The following is a 9,775-nucleotide window of genomic DNA, read 5'->3' on the forward strand; positions in this document are numbered from 1 at the left end:
TATTAAGGAAGAACAAGCATTGCCATTAAATTTGTCAAGATATATTTACACTAACATGTCAAGAAAATTAAGAGCACACTTTTATCTCTTTATAAGAAACTACTTAAATGAAAAAATTAACAGCACAAATTTATCTCTTCATAAGAAACTAAATGAAAATGAAAAAACTTGGTGTTTAAAAGATCATAGGTGAAGTTTTGTCATTTAGGCATAATTAGGCGCTACCCATCAAGTGGAGCCTTTTTAATTATTTGGTCAAAAAATGACACTCACTCAACCATGATTTTTGTTGTTGATAACAAAGATCATACTCTTTTGATTCATCTATGTACTTATTTTATCGATCTATTTTTAATTTTCAACAACTGTTAAAAAAACAAAGAAACATAATGACATTATAAATATAATGCATAAGATTCTTAATGTATGCCCCTTATAAATGGAAGCATTACAAATCCAACATTAAAGAATACGCAATCTTTTTAACACAACAGAAGTATAAAATGTCCTTGTTCTGAAAAACAGTATCAAAGCAACAAGAAATCCCAAGAAACTAGCAAAACCCATGATCAAGAAGGATGCCATGAAACAATGAACTCCATAGCAACTCTTATCTTCACCAGCTTGTTTGTCATACAAATGTCCGATCACCCTAACCGAGAGAAAATAAGTACCCAATGGGCTCGCTGTACCAATCGTATTAAAGATAGTACCCATATGCTTAACCCCAAATACCTCTGCACTAATTGTAGGCATCAGTCCCCATTGAGCACCATAACATACCCCAACCAGTATAGTTCCTATGTACAAATTCCCAGAAAAACCCGAAGAAATAATCAAATGCCCGACAGTCATGACTACTAAGGTGGCCGCAACCATAAATGGTCGCGTCCATCTCTTTCGCCTTAGCAGTATGTCAGACAAATACCCTGATCCAAAGCGGCCTAGAAAGTTCCATATTGACCAAAGTGAAACCAATGTATTTATGTTCACCATATCATAACCCAATGATTGTCCAATTTGGCTCATATTGTTAATAGTAGCAAGCCCTGAACCCATTCCACATGACATAGATATGAAAAGTAGCCAGAAATTTAAGCTCTGTAATGCTTGTATAATACCCATGTTTTCTTCATCTTTTTCAGCCCCAAAATTTGTAGGATCATTTAAGGAATCAGTGTCGGGTAATGGTTCGGTTTCTGTGAGTAGCGGTTGAGTTTTTTCATTGTGGGTAGATTCTAGAGCAATTTTAAGAGGTGAACAAATCAAGATGACAAGAGCGAGGAGTACAAGAAGGCGTGCCCATTGAGGGAAATCAATTACATGTTGTGATATGATGATGATGATGAGAAAGACAGCTAGAAGGAAGGAAATTAAGGAGAATTGATCAAGTTGTTTTTTGTCATCTGATTTGCTTTTTGGGCAGATTTTTACCAGAAACATGAGTAAGAATGTGAGTGTATTTGGCAGGAAAGCTAACAATAGGATGAATGCGCTCTGGTTTCCCTTGAAAAATGCTTGATAAACTTGGATTAAAATTGCACCTGTAAGTCCTACATATCCCTGTCCATTTGCAATGAAAAACCCATTGTATTATCAGCTCGTTATATTATTAGCCCATTTCTCTAATTGACCACTTTAAAATTATAAGTGATCATGTTAACACACTAGCGGCCCTTTTGGTAATTGGTATTTAATGGCGGGAAACTGGGAATAGAAATGATTTATAGTGTAAATTTTCACGATAAGTATTATGTTATTCCTATGGTAATGAAAGTTTGGTCATTAAAAAAATTTTTCGTTACAAATTTTCATTACCGCTTAATACCACATGTTCAAATGGTAATACATTGGAATGAATTTTGTGAAGAAAATAAGATTGTTGAAGAAGTAGAAACATGACCATTAAATTTATCAAGAGCTATTCGTTTCAAAAAATTACACTAACTTTCCATAACAATTTTTAACATTCAGTACTGATTAACAAATGGACTGTACATAAATCAGCCTAATAAAGATAGTCGCACCATGATCGAGATCGTGTCATTTTAAGAAATTGCACTTATTTTAGTTTATTGTGAAAATAATATCTTATTTTAATATTATGCATGTCATGATTAAAGTAAAGACAAAAGGATGAGGTGAATATGCCTGGGTATGAAGCGAATATGAGGCGAGGAGTATAAGGTTAGAAACAGAATCGTGATAAATATATCTAATTATAATAGTGGATATGGATGGACCATGACTAGTATACTTTCTCTTTTAAAGTCTTTTTAGTCGTAACACGGAATCCGGAATACTTCATCATGATACCCAAATATGTAACCCGCCTATAGAAAAACTATGAGCAGAATCTAAGAAAAAAGGACGGCTGCAACTCATACCCAATAAAGAAGAGCGCGGCCAAAGACTCAGGATTACTAATTTACCCAATGAATAATTATAATGTCTAAAGAAGGAATACTAATTACTATTTTGTCTCCAAATTATGCGTTCAATGAATAATTATAATGTCTAAAGAAGGAATACTAATTACTATTTGTCTCCAAATTATGCGTTTCAAAAAATACCAGAAAATTAAATCCTAAATTTAAATTTGTATTTTAGCCTTAAACAATTACAATGACAAAAATAATACACAAATTACCTTCATGATCCCCACAATTGTACCGCTATAATGAGGAAAATTCATCACACCAGTGACAACAGTAGAAGTACTAAAAAACGTCGGACCATGAGCAGCTAAAAACATGAACAAGCACATCAGATAAACAGGAGGCCGAGGAATCCACCCAACAACTGACATCCACATTAAGAAATAACCCAATAAGCATTGCACAGCTCCGGCGGCCAGGACTACCCAAGGCCCACGAAAGCTGCACCAGCGCCGTGCTGTCGCTGGTGCAGTCGGTGAGGACACGACGAGCGGGTATAGAAGTCCTGAGAGTACACCAACATTAGCACCAATGTCTTTGAACACAGAAATTAAGTCGTGTGGATTGATCGTAGGATTGTGAAGATTTGATGATGGGTGAATATACACCAAATGTGTAGGTTCCGCCTGCGATTGACTGTATCCATATACTTGCTACCGTTGCTATCCATCTGTTTCCTGTGTTCGTCATATACATATTTAAAGGTAGTTAGTTTCTGTAGTGTTATTTTTGTTTGGTTTGATTTGGTTGAAGCGGAAAATACCAAAAATTGGTTGAATTTCAAACATGTAAGTAGACTTTAAAAATGGTTGTTTTATATTACATTTCCGTTTTCAAATGCTTACAACTAGTTTTAACATGTTACGTGAGAAATTGTCATCATCGGTTGCAGTTTTATGAAACGGTGGAAGTTTACTGAGAAAGGATAGAGATGAATGTGAAGAGATGACATTATTGTGGTGAGGGTGAGGATTGAAGGTGACTAGACTGGTTGTATTCATTAGTGTGATTGGTGTAAAGGAAAAGGCAGGTACTTGTCATTCTGTCAATACCATATTGTATGTAGGTGGTGGGTATGAAGTCGTACCTGCCCCATACCCCACCCTACCCCACCCAACCCCACCCAATACACCCTATATCTATAATTTACTAATATATATCAATTTTATTTTTATAAAAACTATTGACATAAAATTAAGGATATTAATTTTATTTTATTACATTTTATGGTTTAAACAAATTAGATGTACAATTAAATTTTTAAGGATTTATGAAGAATATAACGCGGACTTAGAGTGATGTGAGGTGGGAATAAAGTGGATATGCCCATGATGGGTATATTCAGTTGGACATAGTGGGTAATAATGAGTTTGAATGCATACCTAGGTGGACATACGTGGATATAAAAATTTAACCGTCATAGGTGGTGGGTATGAAAAATTTTAGGTGGATATGAATAAAAAATAGAGCATAACGCATTTATTCGCTCATTTTGTCATCTCTATTTATATTTTTACATTGTCTTAAGTTTTCTATCAATTTTTAAGATAATGTATAGTCACATGAAATCTGAATCTCATCTAAAAAATAGTCAAGTGAAATCTTATTAAATTTATTTAAAATGAAACTTTCAAATACCAACTTTTTTATATATGATATTTACATATAAGTAATAAGATTTAAATATTATTTAAAATTGCTTAAAAAACCTAACATTGCATTTAGATAGGATATACATGAAGTATTTCTCAACCTTGATTTTCTTTTATTTATTAATATCTTTTGAAATCGATTTATTTATATGCTCAATAAAAACAACCTGTTTTGTATGAGACTGTCTCACGATGAGACGATCTCAAAACAAGAAGTTCATAAGCTAAAAATTTTTATTATTGGACTATTTAACCCAGAAATTCGTAAATAAGACCGTCTCATACAAAAATTTGTGCAATAAAAATAAGTGGATAACAATAAATAATTCAAATCTATCAAAATGAATAATTCTTGCAACTCTAGACTTGCAAACAATTTTTGAAAAAAAAAACCAACTCTGAACATTTTGTAAAACTCTTAATTTTCATAGACATTTTTTTTTCATTTACATATTCAAATTTTAGTAACCTTTATAAATCTTCCAAAAGTTTTCATAACATTTTCTCTCATACTATTATATCACGGTCACCCACCTAATTTTCTAAATCTTAATCGTAATAATTTAATTATTACTCGAAACATTTTACTAATGAAAATACACAAAATTTTAGGTGAGATCCGTTTATTTATTTATTTATTTTTATCCATTTTAAGACTCAAAAATCAATTCTAAGACCGAAAAACCAATTTTAAGTTTTAGCATTCACATTTTAAGTGATGAAATTCAACAATATCAATAAGTCAAAAGCTAACTCCAAAACTTAAAATTGAGCAAATTGCTAATCAATTTGATATGTTTACCTATTCAATTAATTCATTTATATAGTTCAGCTAGTCTCTTGAGAGATCGTTTTTTTTGAAAAACAACTCTCAAACCACCCATTAAAACTAAATGTCTACTTATATTATTCTTAATGCTTACTTATTGCATTCTTAATGCCTACTCACAATATTTTAAATGCCTACTTACATTATTTTTAATGTCTATGTATAATATTTTAAAAAATATATAATAAATTGACCCAATTAAAAATTATTTTTTAAAAAGACCATCTCCCATAAGAATTTGTGTTTATAGTTTAATTGCTCTCTTGAAGAGTTGCTCACAAATCTCAATCTCAACCTGTTCTATGTTACTGTTATGTATGAACCATAACACACCAGGTTCTTCATGCAAAACCAATGGTTTCCCACGTGAATGACTGTTGACAGTTTCTAAATTACCCTACCAAGCACACTACCAGTCACTATCCAAAGAGAATTCCTATACGATAGATTGATTATTTTATTTTAGTGCTCTTATCACAACAACGATAGAAATTTTTTTATTAATTAACTAATGATTTTCAAATCACTCACAAGTAACAAATTTGAACAATTTGAAATCTCTTGAGGCATGTTTATACACGACAAAAGGGATCAAGTGGGAATTTTTTTTAACTCCTGGAAATGACATAATTAATATTTGAAACTCACTTAAATTGAATATAAATAATGTTTAAGAACTAAAAAAGTCAAACTAACAGAATAAAATTAAGTAAAGGTGCAAATAAAATAATTAAAATAATTATAAAAGAAGTAGAATAAAAATGGATACAAAATATACTCCTAAATGAGAAAGGAGGATAGTTTCCTTCATTTGGAGGAAAATATTTTTCCATCCTCCATTGGAGTAAATTTAAAATAATGGAATTAATTGCTATTTTATTTATTTTTTATTAATTTCTAACCAGGGGAGGTTCTGAGTATGTTCAATATGTTCGACCGCATAGGGCCTCGAAAAATTGAAAGTCTCAAATTATATTATATAGTATATGTTAAGTGTTTAAAGATACAAAATTATTAGAAAAATATAATTTTTCAAATTGCACAAGGTCTTTAAAGAATTTTCTAATTTTTGACCTACCCCTATTTCTAAGTAATTCTTCCACATTTCTAATAATAAAATTATTTTAATCTTGTGAGATTAGTGAGAGTTCTCATTAATTGTGAGGAATTGTTTGAAAATTCTCAATTGAAGCGTTGTATTATTTGTCGTTGATGATAATATAAGGGTAAAAAAACTCTCTAAAAAAAATATAAATCTTTATATTTCTATATCATTGGTACCATCTAAAATTTTTGTTTTTTTTTCTAACACAACATAATAATAATGTCATTTATTCATCGATAGTCTCTTAAATTAAAAAATTTACTATTAAAAATAGCTATATTAAGTTTTGTCCAATTCAAATTTGTGGCTAAGAAAATCTCCTTTTTCTCTAAAACTATTTAGTCACATGAATAATTAACCTTTGTTTATGATAGAAATGATAAATAATGAACTATTTAGTCAAAGGAATAATTCAAATAGTTCCAAGGATCAATGAAAATAACCATTTTATAAAGATTACGTACATTCGACCTCTCAATAGCATGGAGGTAATAAAATATTGTTATTATGCATAATGAAAAGACTTCAATTGAAACCCCATTTATGTTTGTTGATCAGAGAAATGATATAAGACTCATCATCACACTCAATGCTTGCCATTAATAAGAAACAAGACTGATACGTCCAATTAACCTGTAAATTTCAAAGAATATATAATCTTCTTACACCATACTCAGTGTATTCCGCTCATAAGTTAAAAGACTGATACATCCAATTAACCTTTACAATCTCAAAGAATATGCAATCTTCTTAAAACAACAGAGTTATAAAACACCCTTGTTCTAAAAAACAATGTCAGAGCAACAAGAAACCCTAAAAAGCTAACACAAGCCAAAATCAAGAAAGATGACATAAAACAATGAACACCATAACAAGTATTATCATCACTTCCCCTTGCTTCCTTATCATAAACATACCCAATTACCCAAACTGATAGTATATAAGTCCCAATAGGACTAGCTATACCAATAGTGTTAAAAATTGTACCCATATGTTTAACACCAAAAATCTCAGCAGTAATAGTAGGCATAAGACTCCATTGAGCACCATAACAGATTCCTACCAAGATAGTTCCTATGTACAAATTCCCCGCGAAGCCCAAACAAATAATCAAATGTCCTGCAGTCATCGTTGCTAGCGTAATAGCAATCATAATTGGCCTCGCATAACAATATTGGCGTAACAATATATCCGACAAATAACCAGCTCCAAACCGGCCTAAGAAATTCCATATCGACCAAAGGGAAACCAATGTATTAGTCTTCACTATATCGTAGCCTAGAGATTGCCCTATTTGGCTCATGTTGTTGATGGTTGCGAGTCCTGACCCCATCCCACATGACATTGAGATGAACAACAACCAAAAGTTTAGGCTTTTTGTCGCGTCTACAATATCCATGCTTTGTTCGTCTGGATCATTGTCATCTGATGTACTAGGGAGTTTTTTGTACCCGATTTTTTCTGCCTCGGCATAAAGATTTTGAGGTGATGAGTCTTTTTCGACACAAATTTGGTTGGAATTTTCTTTGGTTGTGACTTGTAGAGCGATTAGAAGAGGTAAAGAGAGCAGGAATAGAAGAATTGCAACTGTGATGTAGTGTGCATATTGTGGGAATTCGACGAGGTTTTCAGATATGATTACGATCATGAGAAACGCGGCTAGAGTAAGGGCGACCATGGAGAATCGATTGAGGAACATTTTGTCATGGGATTTGCTATCTGGGCATATTTTTACTAGACACATGACTGAGAAAGTTACTGTGCTTGGTAATAAGGCTAGGATTAGGATGAATGTGCTCTGGTTTCCCTTGAAAAATGCTTGGTAAATTTGGATTGTGATTGCTCCTGTAAGTCCCAGAAAGCCCTGCAAATGTTATATATAGATTAATGTCATTAATGTCGTTTAGTATTAGAAGATTGTATGTGTACTGACCCAACTCATGTGCCAGTTTTTTTTGTTACATGTTACACAATTTAATAATCTAATGAACAGGGCCTGCGAGTCATAGTCTAGGTAGGCCTAGGTCTCCCTTGATCTATTCTATATGGTCAACCAAAACCTTAACTTAATGGTTGATACCCCAATATATATTATATACTTTATCAGGCCCTCTCATACAAATTCCCTTTAAGCTAAAAATGTGAATAATCATTTTTACGACAACTGCATGACTCAACCCTATTACAAGAGAAAGGAGTGGAAATATTATAATTGTTAGAGTATATAACATATCATGGGGCCTCAACACCAGCTTAAGCTTTTGGTTGAAGTGGTTTCCTTGATATGGTATCAAAGCCAACATGATGAGAGGTAACGGGTTTGAATTTCAATCACCCCTCTTTTAAAGTGGAAGATTCAACAACGGGTATAAGGAAGGCCTGTGTTACATCCACACTTCTAGCCCAAAGGGCTCTCGTGTGAGGGACGTGTTAGAGTATATAACATATAATGGAGCCTCAACCATCAGTTTAAGCTTTTGATTGAATTGGTTTCTTGATATGGTATTAGAGCCAACATGACGAGAGGTCACGAGAATGAATCTCAATCACCCCTCATTTTAAAAGTGGAAGATTCAATAACGCATATAAGGAAGGCCTGTGTTGCGTCCACACTTTTAGCCCAAAGGACTCTCGTGTGAGGGGCGTGTTAGAGTATATAACACATCATGGAGCCTCAACTATCAACTTAAGCTTTTAGTGGAGTTGATTTCTTGATAATAATACTCCTTGAATCAAAGATCTTACTTACCTTGAGAATCCCCACAATAGTGCCATTATAATCAGGAAAATTGAGCACACCAGTAACAACATTAGCAGTACTAAAAAAAGTCTGAGCATGAGCAGCTAAGAACATAAACAAACACATAATACCCACAGGTGGTCTAGGAATAACACCAACAACAGCAAGCCACATAAAGAAGTAACCCAAAAAGCATTGGATAGCCCCAGTAGCAAGTACAACCCAAGGTCCATTAAAACACCTCCATCTCCAAGACCCAGATGAGGTAGCTCTAGCAGCATAAAGAAGACCAGAAAGAACACCTGCATTTGCACCAATATCTTTGAAAACAGAAACAGTATCAAGTGTAGATTGATCATAAGATTGGGATGATTTTAACACAGGGGAATATACCCCAAAGGCGTAAGACCCGCCCATTGTTGCTTGAATCCATATGCTTGCTACTGTTGCTATCCATCTGTTGCTAAACATGTTTTCCATTGGGTTTTGGTTTGTGTGACATTAAAATGGTTTGTGAATTTGGGCATTTAGTTTTTTCTTGGTTGGTGGAAGAATTCTTGATTGTGTTAGTTTGATTGGTTGTTGTTCCCACGTTGTGGAGAATTATATTGATAAATTAGTGTGATTTGATCATATCAAGATATGAAAAATCAGGAAATATATCTGTTTTTATGACTGTTCAAATAATACTCATATTATGAGTCAGATTAGCGTGTTTCCAAGTTGTTCAGCTAGTTTATATTATATATAGAGGGTGTGGATGATCCGCATAAGAATTGATTTATTGGTAATGATCGTACATGAGATTTCACTGGATTTCACTGAGTTGGTTGTCACAAATGTATTGTTCATCTTGCTCCTTTATGGACAAGCTCGATCATTCCTTATTTTAGCATGTTTCCAAGTTGTTCAACTAGTTTTATATATGGAGCACGTGACTAATCCCTACGAGAATTCATTTATTGTGTACGATCGTACATGAGAATTCACTGGATTTTGTTGAGTTGGTTG

The 9,775-nt window shown here is 33.0% G+C and overlaps 1 protein-coding gene and 1 pseudogene across 1 annotated transcript; both read right to left on the reverse strand.

Annotated features, from left to right (window-relative positions):
• Positions 1-462: 462 nt before the first annotated feature.
• Positions 463-4,060, reverse strand: LOC130797887 (protein NUCLEAR FUSION DEFECTIVE 4-like; annotated as a pseudogene).
• A 2,604-nt stretch (positions 4,061-6,664) lies between these two features.
• On the reverse strand, positions 6,665-9,390 carry LOC130797889 (protein NUCLEAR FUSION DEFECTIVE 4-like). Its single transcript, XM_057660674.1, has 2 exons — positions 8,774-9,390; positions 6,665-7,888 (listed from the first exon to the last, which is right to left on the reverse strand). Exons 1-2 carry the CDS (start codon positions 9,242-9,244, stop codon positions 6,755-6,757), a joined length of 1,605 nt encoding a protein of 534 aa, XP_057516657.1. The 5' UTR covers positions 9,245-9,390; the 3' UTR covers positions 6,665-6,754.
• Between the last annotated feature and the right edge of the window lie 385 nt (positions 9,391-9,775).

The sequence above is a fragment of the Amaranthus tricolor genome, chromosome 13 (assembly GCF_026212465.1).
Source record: "Amaranthus tricolor cultivar Red isolate AtriRed21 chromosome 13, ASM2621246v1, whole genome shotgun sequence".
Taxonomy (NCBI): domain Eukaryota; kingdom Viridiplantae; phylum Streptophyta; class Magnoliopsida; order Caryophyllales; family Amaranthaceae; genus Amaranthus; species Amaranthus tricolor.

Excerpts from the sequence above, each read along its gene's own strand:
- LOC130797889 (XM_057660674.1), bottom strand. The coding sequence starts at position 9,244 with ATGGAAAACATGTTTAGCAACAGATGGATAGCAACAGTAGCAAGCATA. Across the intron at positions 7,889-8,773 it reads CTATTGTGGGGATTCTCAAG|GGCTTTCTGGGACTTACAGG; the intron begins GTAAGTAAGATC and ends TAACATTTGCAG.